The sequence below is a fragment of the Schistocerca piceifrons genome, chromosome 1 (assembly GCF_021461385.2).
Source record: "Schistocerca piceifrons isolate TAMUIC-IGC-003096 chromosome 1, iqSchPice1.1, whole genome shotgun sequence".
NCBI classification, from domain to species: domain Eukaryota; kingdom Metazoa; phylum Arthropoda; class Insecta; order Orthoptera; family Acrididae; genus Schistocerca; species Schistocerca piceifrons.
The window spans coordinates 340,196,192-340,220,708 of NC_060138.1; the positions used below are offsets into that span (position 1 = coordinate 340,196,192).

At 39.5% G+C, this 24,517-nt stretch overlaps 1 protein-coding gene across 1 annotated transcript in view; it reads right to left on the bottom strand.

Moving 5' to 3' along the window:
• Window positions 1-1,651: 1,651 nt before the first annotated feature.
• The window catches only part of LOC124787383 (protein FAM8A1), a 29,973-nt gene continuing 7,107 nt past the window's right edge, over window positions 1,652-24,517 (bottom strand). Inside the window, exons 2-4 of the mRNA XM_047254335.1 lie at window positions 22,510-22,627; window positions 2,460-2,589; window positions 1,652-2,296 (exon numbers count right to left, since the gene is read on the bottom strand). Coding sequence (XP_047110291.1) covers window positions 1,985-2,296; window positions 2,460-2,589; window positions 22,510-22,627 — 560 coding nt within the window. The 3' untranslated portion in view covers window positions 1,652-1,984. The remainder of the gene's footprint in view (window positions 2,297-2,459; window positions 2,590-22,509; window positions 22,628-24,517) is intronic.

The following is a 24,517-nucleotide window of genomic DNA, read 5'->3' on the forward strand; positions in this document are numbered from 1 at the left end:
AAGTACTGAACAGGTGAATGGGATCCCAACAAGGCTGGATTAAAGGAATACAAGTACATAATTTAGAGGTCTGTTGCTAGATGTGTTACCAGTAGGTTCAGTTAACGCATGAATTTTACGGAAATGCTCCATGAACTCAAATGTGAATCTCTGGAATGAAAAAGCCTTCTTTTTGCAAAACAATATTGAGAAAGTAGGGAATTGGCATTTGTAATGGACTGTACAATGATTTTACTGCCACCAGCATAAAGAGAATGAATGGCTCGTATGGAGGAGGAATATTGACAGTCATTCTTCCATCACTTCATTTGCGAATGTAACAACAGGAAAGGCAATGACCATCACTTGTACACAGTATCGTAAGGATTTTGTGGCTAGCAGAATACGTATGTAAATCTAGAATGGATCTATGGAAATCAATATACAGGATGTATCACAATTAATGGCATAAATGCATACAGTTGGAAGTACACGATACTAGAAGCAAAAAAGTCTCAGCAAACATAGGGTCAAAAGTGGATACCTTAAGAGCTATGAGCAACTTTTCATCTTTGATACTGCGAAGCAAATCTCTTCTACTGCCAGCTCTTTCTTTTCATATTTTGGGAAGTGGCAATATGGACAAAAACAAGAAAAAAATGTCCAGTAAACATTTGCTCTAAAATGCATACGTTAAGAGCTATGAGCACTTTTTGATCTTCACCACTTTTAAACTCTTCTAATGAACAAATCCTTATAACTTTTAAGGTGTGCATTTTAGAGCACATGTTTACTGGACATTTTTTTCTTGTTTTGATCCATACTGCCACTTTCCAAAATATGAAAGCAAAGAGCTTGCAGTAGAAGAGATTTGTTTCACAGCATCAAAGATGAAAAATTTCTCATAGCTTTCAAGGTATGCATTTTCGACACTATGTTTACTGAGACTTCTTTGCTTCTAGTATAGTGTACTTTCAACTGTATGTGTTTATGCCATTAATTATGATACACCCTCTATATAATTTAAGCTTGAAGGTTGTACTGGATTTCAGAATGGTATCTTCCCATGCTGGACATCAGCATCAAAAAGAAAGAAACTTCTCAATAGCAAATATGTTAGTATTTCTGAACTTCCACATTTTCTTTCTTCTCTCAAGGCAGGACAATCACTGCCTAAGTACATAAATTTAGATTATTGTTGGTGTACAACGCATTATAATTAATCAAAGTGTCCATATTTCTGATAGTTCTCTCAGGGAATGTAACTATTGCTTCTTCCTGTTGCAACATTTTGCTTCCAGTGCAGTATTAAACAATGTCCTTATAAGACGGGTGTTGTTTTAATGAACTTAATAATCCCAATTGGCAAAAGTGGCCTTCAGGAGACAGCCATTGCACAAGTGCAGATTACTTTAGTCTCAAAAATGTTTTAATTGCTTATAAAACAGCAAACAGCATATGGAAAGCAACTAGTAATATTAAACTGATGAAATTAATGGTAGAGAACATCTTTCTTTTTGTGCTTGCTCTCACATGTTTATATCCTTTCCCACCTCCAAGAATTCTTTGCAGTTTATCAACATGGCCATTTTACATAATGGAAGAAGAGAAAGAGCAGATAAATGTAGTGCATTTTTCAGTGCTTGAAACTAAAATAAATTACAGCTGTGTGTCAGAGAAACAAAAATACTTTAATAATATTTTCAAATTTTACAACTCTTTAATATTAAAGTCATTTTCTGTATTGAGAAAATATAAATATCGATTTACAATGTATATACACTCCAAAAGTCTGGTTGCTGTGTGTGTGTGTGTGTGTGTGTGTGTGTGTGTGTGTGTGTGTTTTAATGCAGAGCAGAATAAGGCAAGATGGCAAATAATACTAAAAGGTAAAGATCAGTAGGATGAGAAAAAGGAGTGGGTCACTGGGAATAATAGGGAGTCACAGAGAAGGAAATAAGGAACATGAGGATATGGCCATTAAAGTATACATGGGCAGAATTCTTTAATTTCTAGCTGGTGGAGCATCTTCTACAACAAGTGTTCTGCAAATTATGTCATATCCAGTTCTGTTGTGCCTAAAAAGAAAGAGCACAAAGCACACTGGAAACAAGACAGCTAAAATCAAATTTTTTATTAAAGACCTGGCAAAAGCCCAAAACATGCCTGGATCAGTGCCTGGTGTAACCAAAACAATATCAGGACGACCCTCAACATCTGTTACCCTTTCACACAAAACCACACGAATTCCTAGCACAGCCTTTCCTGGAGTTGCACCTCCCATACGGGGTCCTACGCCTCTCCTTATCCAAAAGGCCTATAAAACAAAGAGAGAAATTACATTTCTGTATAAGGGTAAGACATTTATAAATACAATTAATTTCCGACCCTTTCATTAATTTTTGATGATGACATTTTTAGCCATATTTCTAAGTAAACTGATGACATGAAACACAAATAATTAACTATGTGATATTTACCTCAAAAAGACAGACCACAAGTCTGTGTATCATTTCAAGCAGTAAGATTTCAGATGTCATTTCAACAGCAACTTTGTAGTCCATTTTAACATTTCTGTTCAGTAGATCAAAGTCATACTTCTCGAGGTCTCTGGAAAAATTGTAATAATTAACAGGTTAGTTATTTTTACATAAATCAACAATGGTTCACATTGACACTGACTACTGTAAGCCAAAGGAACAAGAAGTGACAAAATGGAATCAACACCACCTTATAAGTATGAGAGAGAGACACGAAGATCAGGCTACAAGCTAAAGTATAAGTAAGGATTCTTCCATTTGCACTTCATAAAGTGAGTAGCCTGCCCAGAAGATATTCAGTGGTTATAGTCCACTGGCTGATTGCTATCCCTTCAAAAGCCAATCTACAAAAGAGATTGCTTGTAAAACTGTTGTGCATTTCATCCTGCAGTGCTGTTCAAGGGTTTGGGATACACCAAACAGGACCAACAGGGTATACTGAACATACAGCACAGAAGTCAACAGCTTTTTGACTAATGGGATAGCATTAAGGAAATGCTCAGAAAATTGACCTGGCAAATGCTTCAAGATACAGGCTACGTTCCTGCAAAAGCCTGCTAACAAACTTCCACGAACACAATTAAATGAAGAGTTAAGGAACATACTATGGTCTTGCCCATTTGTTCTCGTAGCATGCAGAGACATGTAAGCATTCATTCTTCCCACACTCCATATGTGAATGGGATGGAAAGAGATCCTAATACATGGTACTGCAGGAAGTATCCTGTCATGCACTTCACATTGGTTTGCAGAGTGCAGATACAGATGTACGAATATGGACGCAGATGTAGACAGATAAAGGACGCTTTCGATTTGGGGAACACGAAAAATTCCAAGGGACACAAGCGTGGCAAGTAAGATGGCTAATAACTGCTGTACAAGAAAGGCAGTGTGTGGCTGGGATTTGTTATAGAACAGGGCCCAGTTACTTTGTTTGGTATATTGGGTGCGTATCCATTCAATGTGTCTCACGACAAATTCCTACTTCTGTGCTATTATTCGCAGTGTCACATGACAATCCTGGGAAAAATATTCCTTCACTTTGCATATGTTATTCAGAATGCAAGCAGTTGCAGACCACCCAGTTTGGGGAGGAGTCTCCCATGGCATCCCATCTTTGTAGGAAATGTTTAAACCGCTTGTAAACACACTTCAAAGGACTCTCTTTCAGCATATTCAAAATGGAATTTTTACTCTGCAGCAGTTTCTGCACTGATATGAAACTTCTTGGCAGATTAAAACTGTGTGCCAGACTTCCAAACTGCGTTCCGACTTCAAATTTCGGTCACCACACAGTTTTAATCTCCCAGGAAGTTTCAACAGCATATTCGTTAACTGATCTATTTTGAATATTGACCACATGCACTATCTTTTCATTCTGCAATGTACTGTTTACACACAAAATGCACACTCGCAGTGGCTATGCTCAGGAACTTAATAAGACTTGTCCAGCATGGGATCTGGTGGTGGCACACCTTTAAGACTGTGAGCACTGTGACATCTTTCACTGACAGAGGTTTTATGCCTAAACCTCATGCACTTAAATCATTTAGTACATGAAAGAAAACTGGGTTTGACTTGACACCTATAAATCATGACCTTAACTTCCTTGGGTAAAAGATTTCAATCACAGGTGAGGCTGAAAGGTCCAATGTCAATCCTATTATCCTCAGGCCCTATTGGAGTACAACAAACAAAATACACTTCATACTGCTCTCGGTTGGGATGCAGTTCATCTGTCAATAGAAGATGAGACTTTGATTTCTGTTGTGTTTGTTATGAGGCAAAATGGTAACTGGTATATCCCCAACCTTGTCCTCAGTCTTCAAGTCAAGTGCCTGTGTCTGATTACCATTCACAGTTTTGATCAACAGATATCTAGTTCTCATGTTCTCTATTACAGCTGTTTTTCCAATCCATGGACCGTATCAAGAAGTAGATGAACTATCTACCTCGATTTCTTCTTGCCTGGCTCCCATCTTGTGTTATGGCCTACGATGGAAATACCATGGCGTTTTGAGTCTCTTTCTACCTGCTGAGCCAGCATGTAGGCTCAGCCACCTGTAAGGGTAAGTTTATCAGTTTCATTGCAGATCACCTACTCTACTGCCACTCACTCTGATCAGAGGCCCTCCCAGTAGCACCCTGACCATAGCAAAGGCTACCTGGCATAGTAGCCTTTGCTCGGAGTTCTGATGCACCAGATCTGATGAGACACCTACTCCTCAGTATACACTGATATGCCAAAACATTGTAACCACTGCCTGAGACACTGGATGCTGCCCGGTGGTGTTGTGGGCACATGGCGCAGTAAGAAAAGGATGATAGCAGAGCAGACACAGATGGGGAATCACCCTAGCAAAGATATGGGTTGCAAATGGGGAAATCCATTGAGATAAGCGATTTTGACAAAGGGCAGATTATTATCACACAGAGCTTGTGAATGAGTATCTCAAAAATGGTGATGTTGGTTGAATGCTCATGTGCTAATGGCGTGAGCATCTACGGAAAGAGGTAGAAGGACAATGAAACTACAACTAGGAGCTCAATGGCTGGACGGCCACGACTCTTCACAGAACATGGGGTTCTGAGGCTTGTCTGCTCCGTAGAATAGGCATCTGCACCAAAGAGCACAATGCTGATGCACGCACTAGTGTTTTGGAGCATACCGTTCATTGTACATTGTTGAACATGCAGCTCCGCAGCAGACCTCCTCTATGTGTTCGAATGTTGACCCAACAACATTGTCAATTATGACTGCAGTTGGCACGGGACCATCAAGATTCAAGTGTTGATCAGTGAAAACATGTCAGCTCTTTGAGTGTATCACATTTTTCGTATACTAGGCTGCTGGTTGTCTCCACAAATGCTGTCACTGAGGTGAATGGCAGCTCAAAATGCGCAGCGCATCACAGGTGCATGCTGGTGGAATCAGTGTTATGCTATGGGACACATTCTCCTGTGCTTGTGTAAGACTTGTGGTAGCAACTGAAGACACGCTGACAGCTGCGAACCATCTGTATTTCTTCATGCTTGATGTCTTTCCCAACAGTAATGTCATCTTTCTGCAGTATAACTGTCTATGTCTTAGAGCCAGATCAAGGAACATTTTAGTGAGCTCCTATTGATACCTCAACAAATGAATTCACCTGATTTAAAGCCATCTGGGTCCTATTAGACATATGCAAATCAGCGGCCTGTTATATACGTGAATTGCATGACCTGTGCATAGACATCTAATGCCACATATCTTCACAAACCTTCCAACCAACTGTTGCATCCCTGATACACAGAATCCATGCTGTATTTCGTTCCAAAGATGGATAAACAAGTTATTAAGCAGGTGGTCATAATGTTTTGGTTCATTAGTGTACATGAGGACTTCACAACTCAGGCATCACTGCATTGTCAGTGAGAGATAACTATTATGGTAAATGATGAGCCCCCTATGACAGATTGTCTACTACACTAAATTTTGAGTGTGAACATATATCCACTCTCATAACAGGTGCAGGGGATCACAACACATGACAGATAGATTATACATCATGTAAGATATCCTTCCCAAAAGGGGCTGAACTTCTGTGATATTTAGACAAGTGGAACAAAAAAAGTTGGACATGTCGTGATGTGAGTTAAAACTGACAGTTTTCCTGATAACAGCTAACTTGTCAATGTGAGGTTGACTAGGTATAAGACTTCTTTTAGTCACCTCTTAAAACAGGCAGGAGTTACATGGGTTTATTCTAGCCTCTGGAACCACAGGACAATAGATGAAATTTCCATTTTGGATACCAGTACTCCTAGTCTAAATTCTACTTTCCAACATTCTTTTACAAAAAAAAATAAATATTGAGAGGGAGAGAGAAAACAAGAAAAATTTAGTGAATCTATAAATATGTATGTTCCAGAACGTTCAGCAAAATGATCCATTGCAACTTGGTAAAATTTCTCAAAGTGAAATACTTCCACACATCAATCACATTTTTTAAAAATATTTAAGGATATAATTTTTTTCTCTTTTCTCCAGAACAAAGTGATTTCTTGTTGTCTTGTCTGACTGATCCACCAATTTACTTGTACAGGTTATTTCAAATGCTTTGGCAGTCAGAACTGTCACAACAGACAGTGGTTCCAGTAATGCGAACAATGAGTGTTGTGATCAGCTTAAACAGTAAGTCTCCCACTTCATTGGTTTCCAGAAAGTATATATTTTCAAGTACATATGAATGACATCATTAATTTGACTATTTCTATACCACATCCAGCAAGAAAATCTTCTTAATGCCTGAAAAGGTGTTTCTTTATTTATTCATCCCACTTTACGAATTTATTATGACAAAGCATTTGCATATGGATTCTTTTTTTTTAACATTAAGGAAAGGGACCAACATATTGTTCTTCACAGTGTTTTAACTTAAAGAAATTACAAGAAATTTATACTAATGGGACATCTGGATCAGTCACAAAGCACCTGAAGTATCCCATATCTATTTTTAAGCTTTCCGCATTCTGTTCAAAATATCTTGGTGCATAGTATTAGTTGACGAGGCAGCACTACCTAAGTACTACAAGTTGTTGACAAACTCTCTGTCTTCATTTCCAGTTTTTAGATGGACTGATGAAGAATTTCTATTCAACACAAATCTTACTGTCTTGGTTTTCTGATTTTGAGATCACTGCCATACATTCTTCATTCCAGAGATCTAGTTTAGCATGTTTTGACCCCATATCATTCTAGCATCAGTGATGACTAGATTCCTGGGAATTGCACTCTCTCTTCTGACGGCTTTTCGAATTTCATCCATTACTAATGTATGAGTGGTGACAGACAATTTCCTTGTTAGAACTTACTCTTCATTTCAAACCAATCTGATCTCCTCTGGATCAGTATACCACCCTTGGTCTCATCACAGCATTGTCGTACTCTTGTAATGATACTCTCAGACACTTTCTTATGCTTTTCAGTATATAAGGTTGGTACATAAATTTATAGCATTTTTGTTTTGCATGTCGGTATTTTAGTTGCTACCAGTTACTGGAGTTCACATATCGTCATTTTGTCATTTGGAGATAATGAGTGGAGCTGTGGACACTAGAAAATGGAGTGTCAAGTGTATAAATCAGAACATTTCTGACATATTCTTTTGTTTGAGTTCAATAGAGGGGTGAAAGCAGTGGAGCCACCCACAAAATGGAGATAATGCCATTGGACAGTGAATGGTAAGAAAATGGTTTTCTCATTTTAAGAAGGATTGTTTTGACATCAATGACTCTCCATGTTTAGGAAGACACTTGAGGTTTGATAAAGATTGTTTAAACACATTAATCCACAATAATCCGTGTCTGTGTACTTGAGGACAGGCAAATGTGGTGAACTGTGATCATTCTACCACCGTGGAATATTTGCATCCAACGAGGAAGGTTAAAAAAATCTGATGCAAGTGAACTGCATGCTCTAAGCCAAAATCATAAAAATCAGCAAGTGGTCATATGTGCATCTCTGCAAGCTCTTCATCATCAATTGGCTCATGGACAACACCGACCATTTCTATGCTGTATTGTTACTAGTGACGAGAAATGCTGGCTTTATGGTAGCATAAGGGAAAGAAATGAATGGTTGATCCCCAAAAAAAGCAGCAACTCCCCATCCCAAGACCTGCACGCATAACACCGACACAAAAGATGTTTCGCAGGTTAGAATGGCGATGGTGTGTGTACCGCGAATTGCTTCTCTGAGGTGTAACCATCACTGATGACATTTATTGTTACCAAGTGAGACATCTTGCAGACGCAATCCAAGGATAACAACCAGGACACCTGCATTCAGTGATGCTACTTCATGATAATACCTGCCCACATAGTGCTAGACTGACAAAAAACACTACACAGGAGTTGAGTTGGGTAATCATTTTGTACCCACCTTATTCATCTTATCTTGTGACCTCAGATTTTCACCTTTTCTCCTCTCTCCCACACAACCTTCAAGCAGCTTCCTTTCCAGATGAAAATTCACTCCAAACATGGCTTGACAAGTTCACCGCCTCAAATCCATGTGACTTCTACAGTAGAAAGTTGCCCCAGCACTGACAGACTGTTCTAAGCAGTGCAGGAGAATATATTATGGTTGACTGAAGTCTCTGTTAGCATTTGTTGTATTTACTAAAATTGTGGAAATACGCTATGAACTTATGCATCAACCTAATATTTTCACGAGGAACATGGTTACATGCCTTTTTAGTATCCACAAAGACAGTTATGAGTTAGCTGAATTTTCTGTCTGTGTTTGGCGGAACATGATAACAATATTAAATTGGAAGCATTTCCTCATATTCTTTGAAACTATGTTTATGTGATCACGAACTGGCTTCCGCCTTCTAGATCACCTTCAGTGGCAACTGAATGTCACAAGCTCAGTTAAAATTACATGCGACTTACACAGATATTATTTACACAGAAGTGACATGTAGAGTGTTTACGTAGGAAAACATCACTTTTTGCCACGCAGAAATAATTCCATTAATTAAAAGAGGAAACAAAGTTTTTTGCGTGAAGATACATGTAACAACTGATAAAAAATAATGGTGATTTTATACCTTTAATCTAATACTTATAATTAAAACTTACTTTAACAGCAAGGAAAAAGGAAATCTGAGTTTGGCCATTTAATACTAAGCTGACATTCTGTGTCATATGCTTGTTGAATTCCAGCATTTCCAGTAGTGTCATCTTTTTGCTTTTCACAAGAGAATAAAAAATTTCAAATTTAGATTAAAATTGTAAATTCAACTTTATTCTTGCTCATTTGTTACATGTATCTCTACAAAAAAATTTATTTCCTTTTGAGTTAATGCAACTATTTCTGTGTGACAAAAAATGTAATTTTTTCCAAAACACTCTACATGCAATTTTTGTTTCTTCTGTAAAAATAATATCTGTGTAAAGTGCACATTATCTTATCTGCGTTTGCGACATTCAGTTGTCGTCTGAAGGTGGCTTAAGAAGCTGAAACCTGGGTCAAGATCAAATAAATATACTTTTTCCAACATTAGGAAGCGTTTCCTACTTATTATTAAAATATAAGCATTTTATTTTTCTTCCATTATTCCTCATAAAGCATAATTGTGGTAAATATGATGTCATGAGGTCTAAAACTATGCTGTCTTTCCTCAAGCATAAGTTCAATAGACCTCAAGCATAAGTTAAACAGGTTTTTCCTACTCTGTCCTCACATGGAGGCAAAGTTACACCTTTGTGGTTGAGTGTATCTTCCTATCACCCTCTTGAATAGTGAGATGAAGATTCCCTGTTTTCAATCATTGCTTATTGCATTTTATTTCCACACAGACATTGCCGGCCAATGCTTCCAAGTGCCTTGATTGGGTACACACTGCAAGCTGCCTTGTTCTCCAGCTTATTACTGTCTTTTCCACTCAAACTGCCTGTCTTTATACCCTCACATTCATGCAGCCTACCAAAAAGTTATTATGCCCTTTACAGTTCAATAGATTGTTCAAGCATGTTTGAAACTAATTTACTATCAGGGTCTCTCTTCTTGTCGCTTCACCATTAGGAATTCTACTAATGGGATACATTTTTTATTAATTCTTCTTTCCATAAAGTTGCTCCCCTGTTTTACATGAGATCCTTTCCTTCTGGTTTGACATACGACCCTCCCTACACAGGTGCTCTTCATGCCACTCATTCCACAAGGCTGTTACTTCAGATTTTTGTGTTTGGCTCTGTTGCTCATATACTTTATCCTCAGTGCATACTATAGTCACTTTCACAGTTTTCTGTTCTTCATATAACAATTGCAACTCTTCTCTCAGCAACAATTTGTGGGCCTCTTCTCTGATTTTTTTTTTGCTTTATGCTTGGTTCAGTGATGGCCTTACACACAGGCTCAGTAAATGTTTTCATTCTGCATTTCTGTTTCCCATTCCATAAAAACCAAATCTACGTTCATACCCCGTCAGTCTGCATCAACTGTTATAATACTCTCTTCCAAGTCATTTCAGGATGGGCTTTTTCGTTATTTTAGCATCTTAGTTAAGGGACAAATACTAGGACATTCACGTTCACTGTAGACCCATCTACATCTACATTTATACTCAGCGAGCCACCCAACGGTGTGTGGCGGAGGGCACTTTACGTGCCACTGTCATTACCTCCCTTTCCTGTTCCAGTCGCGTATGGTTCGCGGGAAGAACGACTGCCTGACAGCCTCCGTGCGCGCTCTAATCTCTCTAATTTTACATTCGTGATCTCCTTGGGAGGTATAAGTAGGGGGAAGCAATATATTCGATACCTCATCCAGAAACGCACCCTCTTGAAACCTGGCGAGCAAGCTACACCGCGATGCAGAGCGCCTCTCTTGCAGAGTCTGCCACTTGAGTTTGTTAAACATCTCCGTAATGCTATCACGGTTACCAAATAACCCTGTGACGAAACGTGCCGCTCTTCTTTGGATCTTTGGATCTTCTCTATCTCCTCCGTCAACCTGATCTGGTACGGATCCCACACTGATGAGCAATACTCAAGTATAGGTCGAACGAGTGTTTTGTAAGCCACCTCCTTTGTTGATGGACTACATTTTCTAAGGACTCTCCCAATGAATCTCAACCTGGTACCCACCTTACCAACAATTAATTTTATATGATCATTCCACTTCAAATCGTTCCGCACACATACTCCCAGATATTTTACAGAATTATCTGCTACCAGTGTTTGTTCCGCTATCATATAATCATACAATAAAGGATCCTTCTTTCTATGTATTCGCAATACATTACATTTGTCTATGTTAAGGGTCAGTTGCCACTCCCTGCACCAAGTGCCTATCCGCTGCAGATCTTCCTGCATTTCGCTACAATTTTCTAATGCTGCAACTTCTCTGTATACTACAGCATCATCCGCGAAAAGCCGCATGGAACTTCCGACACTATCTACTAGCTCATTTATATATATTGTGAAAAGCAATGGTCCCATAACACTCCCCTGTGGCACGCCAGAGGTTACTTTAACGTCTGTAGACGTCTCTCCATTGATAACAACATGCTGTGTTCTGTTTGCTAAAAACTCTTCAATCCAGCCACACAGCTGGTCTGCTATTCCGTAGGCTCTTACTTTGTTTATCAGGCGACAGTGCGGAACTGTATCTAACGCCTTCCGGAAGTCAAGAAAAATAGCATCTACCTGGGAGCCTGTATCTAATATTTTCTGGGTCTCATGAACAAATAAAGTGAGTTGGGTCTCACACGATCGCTGTTTCCAGAATCCATGTTGATTCCTACATAGTAGATTCTGGGTTTCCAAAAACGACATGATACTCGAGCAAAAAACATGTTCTAAAATTCTACAACAGATCGACGTCTAGTTCCTCTGAAGTCCATGAATAAATTGGTTATCCTTTTACTAACAAATTCAAACCTATGGAGTAAAAATACCACCCTGTTCTTCAATAATGGTTGGTTTGCAGACCAACAAAGCCCATAGTCCAACCAGAAACTTAAATTTACTGATTTTCTTCCATTATGTTTCGCTTAACTACAAAATCAGAGTTTCGCAACTAAATTACGTGTAAAGGAGACAATTCACCAGAAAGCTAAAGCATAGGGACATTGACAGGCACAAAAAAGAATGAAGACTTTGCTAGCTTTCAGATAAATCATTTAATGAGCTGGAGTACACGTGCCCGCATGCATGCACGGGCACACACACACACACACACACACACACACACACACACACACACACACACACACACGGTAAATTATAGCGAACAGGTTTGAGTGTGTGTGTGTGGGGGGGGGGGGGGGGGGAGGGAGGAGGGAGGAGGAGGGGAGTGCATGCACATCTGCGTACTCTAGCTCATGGCAGAACTTATCCGAAAGCTAGCAAAATTGTCATTCTTTTCTTGTGCTGTCAATGACTTAATGCTTCTGCTAACCAGTGAATGTGTTCTTTACATTTAAATTATTTACATTCAGCTAGAACTTTCCTTATATTTAGCTCAAACTTTTCTTTGTTACAAGAGTCAACCAATACTTAAGTTTTGTGTCTTATTTAATGTTCCCGGCCTCAATTTTAGTCACTTTTAAATCTTGTGGTTGGTATTGCATTAAGCTGTTGACCATCATTCAGATCATTTTGTGTGTGTGTGTGTGTGTGTGTGTGTGTGTGTGTGTGTGTGTGTGTGTGTGTGTGTGTACTTTTATTTCTTAATTTTTACATTCAATGTTTTTTTTTTTTTGTGTTGAAAGTCCATTTTTATCCACACACTATTGGGTGGAGACCTGATCAATGGGTACCATATAGTGCTTAGTTGCTACTTTTCATCTTTTAACAGCTGAAGTGCAACACAAAAATCTTGAACCCATTATCACAATGGTATTGCTAGAAAAACACTAGCAACACATTACTGCACATCATAATAAAATTATTGTGCCCTACTGCACACTAAAATTGTTTGGAAGGAGAGCCAAGAGAAGTCTAACAAGTAAAGGCAGAAACTCACCTTATTGTTGAGTCATTGATAGACACACAGTAAGGTCGAAAAATGTTGCTATCCTTCAGGTATAACAGAACATACACACAGATCCATAGATAAATTGTACCAGTCAACTATATTGTGCTGACACTGCTGCTGAAATGCAATCACAGCACAATTTAGTCTGCTAGGACTACAGAGCTGTGCACATGTGTGTGTGTTCTGTTATCTTTGAAAAAGGATTCGTCTGAAAGTTCAGAAAAATTTAATATGGTATGGAAAGTTCTGGCAGGATATAAACAATTTAGGAGAAAAGGCAACAACTTGAATTAGAGGCATTGGGTCGTTGGTACGCAAAACCCCTTTCTCTCCCCAGACACACATATAGCTACAGTGAGCCGGTTGCATACACAATGGTGGAAATGCAATTCAGCAGGCTAATTGTGGCGAGGGGTTGTTTTGGGTGAATTGGGTGAGGAGAGAAAAGAGAGGGAAGATGGAGGGTTGGGGAAGTGTGGGTGAGGACTTGGAGGGAGACAGAAAGTCTATAACATGGAATATGGAAGGGAGAGGCTGCAGGTACATGGGCTCAGAATGTAACATAGGAGCACTGCAGAAGATGACGACATGAGGGAGGGGCTAGTGAGGGATGACAGAGCAGAGGCAAGGGAGACTGTGGGACAGAGGAATGGGGTGCAGGGGCTGAGCAGCGACGGAGGCCAGGAGGACTACGAAATGAAGAACATGTTGCAAAATAACTCCCACCATACATGCAGTTCATAAAGGCTGATAGTGTGGGGAGGAGACGGATCCAGGTGAGACGGTTTGTGGAACAGCCATTGAACTCCAGCATGTTGTGCTCGGCACTAAGCAATGTATTTTATCACTGGATGCACAACTCTGCTCTCGGCTGCATTCTAACAATGGCCATTCATTATGGTGTATAGCTAGTTGGTGGTCATGCTCACATATAATGCTGCAAAGAAATTGCAGCAGAGCTGGTATATGACATGGTTGGTTGGTTTATTTCAACTTTGGCACTGTCTCTTATGGGATAGGAAAGGCCTGTGACAAGAGTAGAGTAGGATGTGGCGTGTGAGTGAATCAGAAAGATGTTGTAACTGTGCTTTAAACAGGGATATGTGACAAAGGGTTAGGAGAGGGACTGGCATAGGCATGGACCAGAATATTGTGTAGGCTGAATCGACAGTGGAATACCACTATAGGAAGAATGGGAAGGATTAATGGTAGAATGTCCCTCGTTTCACATCGCCAAAATTATCATTCTTGTTTATGTACCTATTTATGACTTAATGCACAGCTACATGGCGAGTTGTTACCTTTAATCAGCTTATTAGTTATATTCCACCGAGGAAGTTTCTTTACCATATTTTCAGCCTCATAACCTTGAAAAATGTCAATGTTTACAGAGAATAATCATTCATGGACATGTGTAATCCATTACAGTATTAATGCACTGATACCACTGACATCTCAGTGATTCAACACACATAGTGCCTGATTAACTTTTTAAATGACCATGATGTAATACTGGTATTTCACTTTCATTACTTGGCCTTGATTAAACAAAGCTTCTACGTGAATGAACCAGTGTGTTCCTCCTTAGCACATGATATTCACATTGCATGGACAACATGTCTTTGTTTACGTACACTGAGTGGAGATACTAATAGGGGTTTGACGAAACTTCACATCTTATATTGTTCACAAGATATCTCATCCTACAGAACAATCCTCCCTAGGCCATCCATAATCAGGGGCTTTCATTACAAATTACATCAACAATAGAATTCATCTGACAGCACCATTACAACTTTGTGTTACTGCACCAAAATGATCTCCATGAAATGAATTTGTCAGAGTTATGGACAGTTCACAGGATCCCAATAGACACTGCCAAAAAGGTTCATCACAAAATTTGTACTGTATTCATTAGGAGTACCCACACAATAAAAAATATACTAGAACATACTCTTTGAGTTTTGACACATTTGTGAGATTGAAAATACAGGATGGGGCAAATAAAAGTGACTTGGACAAGTCTATACGACTGAATGTGAATGTATGCATATAACCGCAACTTGTGACGTGCACAACATGTGTGTGCCTGCCATGTGATCCACACCGGTTCAGAGTGCAGTGTGGGCTGTGTCAGTGAGAGTGGAACAGTGCAAAGGGGACGCAGATACTCACATGGAGCAGCAGGTGTTCATTGTGGAAAGTTACTTGACAACAATGTCATGGAATTAGTGTGGACAGTTGTTTGCTGAGAAGTTTAAATGTGTCAAAGTGTCAGCAAAGAGTGCCATGCAACGCTTAGTCCAAAAATGGAGCCAGGCAGGATCTGTTTTGAAAAGTCAAAAAACATTTCGAAACATGTCTGCAAACCAGAAAATGTAGCTGCAGTTCACCAGAAAATGGTTCAGAGTCTTACTAAATCAACCCGCCACCTATCACAAGGGACCAGCCCATCACATTGATCAGGATGAATACTCCACCTGAACTTGCATGTGCATCCCTACTGAGTGTCTGTAGTTCATACATTAAAATCAGCAGATGCTCCACAGCACCTCCAGTTTTGTGAGTGGCTGTTTACTGAGCTAACAATGAATGGCTTTGACATGGATCTGTTTGTTACATTTAATAAAGCCTGGTTCCACCTGAGAGGTTATGTCAACTCACAGAATCACAGGTCCTGAGCAACAGAGAATCTGCGTAATTTCCACAATACACTAATGCATGATCAGAAGCTTTGGTTTGGTGCGCAACACCTGCATGTCACATTGCTGGACCCATCTTCTTTATTGGACCCTTCTTCTTTCATCAGATGCTGACTTCGGGTCATTACATTGCCAATATTTTGAAACCATTTGTGGTTAATGCAGGTGGAAAAGACCTACAGTTATTTCCGACAAAGTGGAGCAACTGCCAACACAGCCAGCCAAACTATGGAGCACATTTACACACTCTTCACAAGTGATACAACTGTTAGCAGAGGTCAGCCTTAGCTGGCCACCCAGGTCACCTGATCTGTCAGTATGTGATTACTTTGTGCGGGGATTGGTTGGTTGGTTTGGGGAAGGAGACCAGACAGCGTGGTCATCGGTCTCATCGGATTTGGGAAGGATGGGGAAGGAAGTCGGCCGTGCCCTTTCAGAGGAACCATCCCAGCATTTGCCTGGAGTGATTTAGGGAAATCACGGAAAACCTAAATCAGGATGGCCGGACGCGGGATTGAACCGTCGTCCTCCCGAATGCGATTTGTGCGGGGAGCCCTCAAGTTTAAGGTGTATCGCAACATCACTCACAGACTTGAAGAACTGCAGCTGGCCTTTTTGGATGAGACTGCAATAATTCCAGCAGTCAAGCTTTGATATACCTTCAGCAACTTGCTGACCAGGGCCCAAAAGTGCCAAGAGATGAATGGTGGTCACTTTCAACATCTGCTTTAGTCAGGTGAGTACTGCATTTCCTTTTCTCTGCTATATTTCTTTGTACTCTAGAATCCTGTTCTCCAAGCCACTTTTATTTGCCCCACCCAATGTTTTACAGTACCCTTGAATTCTAAGAAAAGATATATTTGTGCATGGAGAGGAGCAAACAGAAGTTATTCCTCTTTCTCACTGCTTTTGCTCGTGGGGTTGGTGAGGGTCATAGGAACACAGTTGCCATGTGACAGCATGAAAGCTTACACCTACGTAATTCTGGAAGGCATAAAATCTGCTGGAACACATGGTGTACAGTACTATGGTACATATGTATACTTTGACCAAAACAGCCTTCTAGTAAACAATAATATATTCTCCAGAAGGAATTTTCACTGTGCAGCAGAGTGGCATTTATTGGAAACTTACTGGCTGATTAGAACTGTGAGCTGGACCAGGACTCAAACCTGGTAGCTTTGTTTTGATGGGCAAGTGTTTTACAGACTGAGCTATCCAAGCACGATTCTTGATCCACCTTCACAGACTCACTTTCACCAGTACCTCATCTCCTACCTTCCAAACTTTACACAAGTCCTACTGCATATTTTGCAGGAGTAACACTCCTGGAAGAAAAGGTATTGCAGAGATGCTGCTTCGAAACAGTCTAGGACCCTGCTGAGAACTTGTCTGCGGAAGGAAAAGGTCCCAGGTTTAAGTCTCGGTCCAATACACAGTTTTGCCAGGGAGTATCAGTAAAATTGCCTGTTTTAAACAAGAATGGGTACTGTGTTTTAAGTTGAGTGCGAGAATCAAATACTGGTACTATTTGTAATTAATAAGAAGCACATACCAGTCACCCACAGACAGGAAAAGACCAACTAATACAAAGAAGACACAAAGTGTAAGAAACAACCCAAAATTCAAAATGGACGAACATTCAAGTTCCTTCATACTAATGAGGTAGATGAAGACCAAAAAATGCTGACTAGATGGAAAAAATTAATTTAGTCACAAATTTTTGTACAGTGGTAGGGTGGAGTGTCATGAACAGCGTACTAAAAGTCCTGAACAGTGTGGTGCGCATGTCGGGGTGTGGTGGCGGGCATTTAAAGGTCTTGTTTTTATTTCTTCTTGCTATCATGAAAACCGCAGCTCCTAACGAAAATGTTTCTTAATACAAAATTGAAGCGCATTAAATTTCCTATAAAAATATCCTTTTCATTTTTCCTTTTGGTCTAATAGCTTCCACACCGCGGGGGATGGAAAAATTGCAGATTATTAAAGATAGTGAACATTTCATTGGTACAAAATTAATGTACATTCAAAATTGTCAAGGCTTTTGTGGCATTCTGTCTTGTTTCCTTCAGGCAATATTCGTTTCATGATTTTTGTGGCATTTAGCCAGCAGGAGTGGCTGGCTTTGTCAAAGCTGCACCCTACATTGCTGGTAGCGGCCTGGTGCTGAGCCCGCAGCTGTTGATTGTAGGTACCTGGTGTGCCAATACCTGAGAATTTTCCTGTGGTCATTACTGCTGTGGTTCTCTCTTGCAGGATCTGTTCATCTTCAGGCTTCCCTCATTCTTGTTAAAGCTACTGTCATGTTTGTGGATTTCTATAGCTTCCCTGAACAAGCAGATGTGATTGCTGTTCTCTACAGTAAGAACTTCTGTGTCAGCAAATTTTATTGTGTGGTTGGTCTCACACACTGTGTGCTCCACCATGGCTGATATCTCCACAGGTCCCAACCTGCAATCCCACTTATGTTCTGTGATCCTGGTCTTGACTGATTGTCCAGTCATTCCAACATAGAGTTTTCCACCAGTACAATGTATGCTGTATATTCATGACATTATAAGTGGGTCCCTTTTCTCCGTTGCTGTCGGTTTATACATAGTCTCTACACCATGTCTGTGCAATGTACAGCACAGAAAAGGTCTCAGCGCCAGCAATGGAGGGTGAAACTTTGACAATGTCAGCACTCACGCTGATGAAGTGTTAGAAAAATCATCAAACAAATGGCAGCCAAGGAGGCCGAGAGAGTGAGCAGGCAATTTGTTAAATATGTAGTTAAATAACACTGGTTAAGTACAAATATTAAATGCTTATACCACATGTAAGTGCAGTAGAACTGTATTAAGGGTAATGTGTTACTGAGTGTAACAGGGCATAAAGGTGGGGGTGGAGGTTGGAAGCATGAGGGAAGGTGTGTTGCCAGGTTGTGATCATGCACTTCCCTGCTTTAGATAACTGCAAAATGAAGAGCGAGCAGGCAATTCTCCAATCTGTCTTCTGCACGATGACACAAAAAGCACCAACAGGCTGCTCCGCAAAGTTATACCAACCCTTCCGCAGCTTGCCTTATGAATCGCTGGTAACGCAGTGAACAGACATGCCTGGGATGTTTACTTTCACAAAGTGGATTAACACTAGATGAAATACAGATATGAATTACTAATAATACAAACACAAGAAAAGCATATAGCCAGATTCTACATAAAGCTCTGCACTGCTCTATACTGCTGCAGGGGAAATCCATTCTTAGTCATCCTGTACGGCAGTTTCCTGCCAAGAAAAGGTGACTTCCTAGACCATGAGCACTTTAGAAATGGACTATATTCCCCAGCATTTCTGTCCACTTCTCTTATGTAAGTATTCAACATAATTTCACTGAGCTCGTGTTTATGTAGTAGAGATATTGTCAGTTTATTAAGTGAATACTTACAGTTGTTAAGGGAGCTTTTATGTAAAATACATTCCTATAAGCAATGAGTGAGAAGTACTTAACTTGCAAGTGTGATGTTGGCAGTGACTTATGTAGTGTTTGTGGGATAGAGACTGGAAAGGTAGATGTGGCACCTTGCCGCTGTGTGTCATTAATAGCATACTATACAGTCATGTAGTTACTTGGTGATGAATTAATGAATGACCAAAATGTTACAGCACTTCTCTCACTATTCATTATGTTACTGGTAGACTGCATAAATCTGTTCCACTCAGGAATTGCTGGTATTTATCGAGTGGGTTGCACTGAGTGCATGCATAGTATACCTTGCAAGGCATGCATCAGTATGTCTGATGGGATAGGACTACCATTTTCAAATCTAGAAAAGTAATCTGCTGTAATGCATTCTTGACTATTGTTGAAATATCAGAAATTCAATAACACCTGCATGTCCTACTTCTGTTGCAAAGGGGGCCCATTTAAACCCTCACACTGTTAAAAAGTATTCCAGACAGTGGTATTGGAAACAGTAAACCCACCACTGTCGAATATATATTACACATGTTACACACGGGACAGGCTCTTCAGTGTGGTAGACAGTTTACAGCTCCAGCCATTGAGCTTTCACAAGTGCTCCAGCCGTGAGCTTTTATACATAACAGCAACTGCATACTCACTGAATAGCCTAAAAATAACTCCACTGCACAAACATGAGCTCTGTGCAGTTATTTTGCCTGCTCACATTAAATAACTGGACAGAAAATGCTGGGGAGGTATAGTCAGTCTGTAAACTGAAAAGTGAGAAGCACTCCGGATGTCTTTCCTGGAAGAATGCTACAGCTGCTTTACAGCTTGAATAAGAATCAGTTTACCTATAACACTGTAGAACAGTGTGTAGGAATTTATGTAGATTCTGTCCATATGATTTTCTCGCATCTTAGTATTACTAATAATTCACATCTGGACTCCATGTAGTGTTAATGTGCTTTGGGGAAAATAAACATCTCTTATGCATGTCTGCACACAGCATCAACAGTGAACTATAAGGTAAGCTGCAGAAGGGCTGGCATAACTTCGTGAAACATCCTATAGTTGCCTTTTGTGAAATCGTGCAGTAGAGAGAATGGGGAATTGTCTGCTTGTTCTTTGTTTTGCAGATCTGTGAAGGGAGTAACTGCATGACCACAATCCAGTGACTTACCTTCCCTCACACCTCTAACTTCCACCCCTGCCTTTCCGCCGTGTTACACCAGAACACAATTTACCCCTTAATATGGCCCTACTGCACTTTGATATGATACAAACATTTAATATTTGTTCTTAACTCACAGTATTTAACAACATACATTAATTTTATACTGCTGAAACACTATCTTTAATAATTCGTGAGTTTCCCATCCCCTAAGATGCTGAAAGTATTAGTCCTGGAGGAAAAATGGATAGGACATTTTTGTAGCAAATTTAATGTAGCTGAATTTTATAACAGGAAACATTTTTGCTAGAAGCCACAGTTTTCAAGATATTTAAGAAAGACAAATAAATGTGACCCCCCGCCCACATATACCACTGGTCAGGATTTTTAGTAGGTTAGTCAATAAACCCCCAACCCCACCTCCCCACCACTCCTATTTTCCTTTCATTGACTGGACTATAACTGACAGGTCATGATGACACTTTAATTGGAAAGAAATCAGAGTGTAAGAAGAGTCAAGAGATAAATGAGACACGAGAAAGATAAAATAAGCGTGAATGTTGAGGGAGATATAATATGATAAACAAAGCTGAATCATGAATGATATACTACGAGATAAAAGAAAGATAGACTGGGACAAGGAAGGGCACTTGGAATATTTAAAAGGAAAGCTGAATCATGATCAAGATATCAACACAGAATGCACTTGGAGAAGCGAAGGAATGGATGTTAATGAAGAAAATGGAGAACAGAAAAGTTGATGCATTAAAACATTGTATATTGTGAGAGCAAAATATTTGCTGGAGAGCAATAATGCACATCTGGACTTCAGAAATCTGTGTTTAGGTCAAAACACACTTTGTCCAACATTTTTCCAGTGAGCAGATTCCATCCCTGAAGCAATGCTCTCAAAAGTCTGCAGAATATCTACCTACAGCTGCCAAAATACTGTAATCAAAACATTTTCTAGCCACAGATTTGGGAATTGGGGGAAGTCAGAGTGTGCCAAATCTTGCAAACAGAATGGATATTCAATTCATATTTAAATCCCTTGGTTTCCCCATTGAAAAATACTTTTATAGACTACACAAATTATTTTTTCCATCCACTCCCCTTCTCACATGGGTCACCAAGTTTGTCCACAACACTTTACCAGTATTCATTACTCATTGCTTTAAACTCTCAAAAAAGTCTTGTCAGAATATTTGTTTCAGGTGTTATCAACTTAACTTCTTTGTACAGTGCCACAAATTGCTTTGTTTGCTATTGTGTTACTTGTATGAAGTGGTAGACCCATCCATAACCCATGCTTACACATTATAACACCACTAAAGTCATCGTCTTTCTTAATGGTTCAAACACGGCGGGAATTATGTTTTCACATTTGCTCGCACGTAAGACTAACTAAGCCATTCTCTGTCAATCTGATCAATCTCAATTTGTAAAATAATTATTTTACTTTTGGAGGGCAGGTAACATTCAGATGCAATTGTGACAGAGTCTAGCAAACAGGTGCACAGAAAAACTAAACTCAGAAGACACAAAATAAGTTTAAGGAAATAGACCCCCCTCTTATGACTTGTATTAAACTGTTCCTTCAAAAACAGGAAGAAGGTTATGTATATAGTGACAAATAAAAAACATTTTCTGTCTCCTACCACAACTCTACGTCTATTGTGGTCAGAAATGAATAATGCAGCTACTACAAGATGTGTACAGTCATGGTACTGCTTCCAAATAATGGAATAGGATGTAAATTGGCCATACTTCTGCTGACTGTTGAGAGGAATGTCATATAGTAACTGTGTGTGCCTGGTATCTTGATACTAAGAAAAAAGCACAGCACAAGGAGGTAATATGAAACTTTTCCTTGGCTCAGAGAATTCCCTGTCTCATGTTACATTATAGTGTTTGACACCATTATAGCATTACAAAATAATGATTCAGTCACATTTAGCTCCTCGATAAAGGATGTACCAATAAGTGGGTTAGTTTTCCAATTGACATTAAACTTCATAAAAATGTCTTACTGTTCTTAGCTGCTATTTGCTTGCCTGTGACACTTACATCGATGTATGCTTATTTTAGCTTACAAAATAGCACATCACAAATTTATATGCATTTTAGTTCTCACTCACATAATGTCAAAATCCACAGCAACAAAAGTAATAGCTAATCTTACAAATAATAGTATGACAAAGTCCAAGAGCTCAGCAATTATCCTCTTCCACACAGCAGGTATTTTGTACACGATTCCTGAAAAAAGAAAGTGCAAATTACTTCCACTTTCACAGAGTAAACAACAATGTCGTCCATTGGGTAAGCTTTGTTTCACAGTTCCTGCCTGATTTTTATGAAATCATATTCTTCTTAAACAAAGAAATTAACACAAACATAAAATAGAGACATACCAATATCAGTCAGAATATATATATACACACACACACACACACACACACACACACACACACACACACACACACACACACACACACACACACGAATACGTCTGCTTGTGTCTGTATATGTGTGGATGGATATGTGTGTGTGTGTGCGCGAGTGTATACCCGTCCGTTTTTCCTTTTTTCCCCCCTAAGGTAAGTCTTTCCGCTCCCGGGATTGGAATGACTCCTTACCCTCTCCCTTAAAACCCACATCCTTTCGTCTTTCCCTCTCCTTCCCTCTTTCCTGATGAGGCAACAGTTTGTTGCGAAAGCTTGAATTTTGTGTGTATGTTTATGTGTCTGTCGACCTGCCAGCACTTTCATTTGGTAAGTCACATCATCTGCGCATGCACACAGTGTCTGGAACGAAGGCAGTGCTATTTTGTATTTTGCAAAGCAATGTCGGCAGTTCTCACTATCCTAAACGGTTAGTCAATGGCTAGTTTTAAGTATGTAGTACAAGAGCAGCAGACAGACTACGTGTTTCATGGCAATAAGATGAAGTAACTGTGGCACAACTGATGCGAATACTGCCTCCGAATGCACAATGTAATCAGGAACACAAAACCATTATTCAGTAAATGTAACAAAATTTTTCTTACATCAGTAACTATATAGCTGAGCTTTCTCTAATTACATCATAACTCTAACATAGCCTTATCTCATAAGATGGCATTTGATTGCTCTTCCAGCTCACAAAGAGCCTATCAGCTTTCACCCCAACCTGAAACTACATATCAGTCAGTCAGCATAACTTTCATCCCAAAAATAATCACCTGGCATGTCATAACTTTTTATCACATCACATTATTCATTGGCTTTGCTAACTCACAACCAAATACCTTCTACCCTAACCTACACTTCAGTCTGTGCTAAACATCAGTCTGGCACCATAACCCTCCTATGAAAATAGTTGAGAAAAAATATGGAACCTGTGGAGTTTAAGGAAAGCTTTCAAGATCAAACATGACCCTGGATAATCTGGCACAAATATTGACTGATTCTCATTTTGGAACTTTTATTGCTTTCCAAGACAACTAAACCCTATTTTTCCACTAGCAACAGATTAATATTCACTATATCATTCTCAAAGAAACTAATTGGTGAGAACACATTAAGTGATAAAATTATGTACACAGTTCCAATCTAAATACAGTATGTGTAATGAATCAGTATTTGTACAAATAATGCCATGACAAAATTTTTGCTAAAGAGAAAATATATTAAAATAGTAACAGAAGGCCTTTTCTGACTTGTCAACTCCCTCTCTACAAATAATCTTCTCATGTCTACAAACCTAATCTGTCGCTTGGCTTTCACAGTTATTCTCTGGAGACGACATTAATATGATGCTTTTAAAAGTGAAAAGGCAAGGCCTAGATTTTAAAACATTTTCATCCTCAATCAAAAAAGATAGATAGGTTAGGGAAAGTTGGGAAGAGTGAGCAGGCACCCAGACCCGATGTTGCGAAGGTAAATTCAAGCACATTCTCCTTTTGATGTGGGCTATTTCCTTCTCATTTCAACTTGCTGTGCCTTTGTTGTTCTGGGATTCTAGAAACTTTCCAAATATTTTTGTGTTTCACCTGTTTCCCTCTGATCTTTAATCTTTCTTTTCTGGATGAAAGAAAAATTGGTTCCAACAGTTTCTATGTGTGTCAGTCTTGGGTGCAACTTCATAATTCACAAACAAGTTGTGATG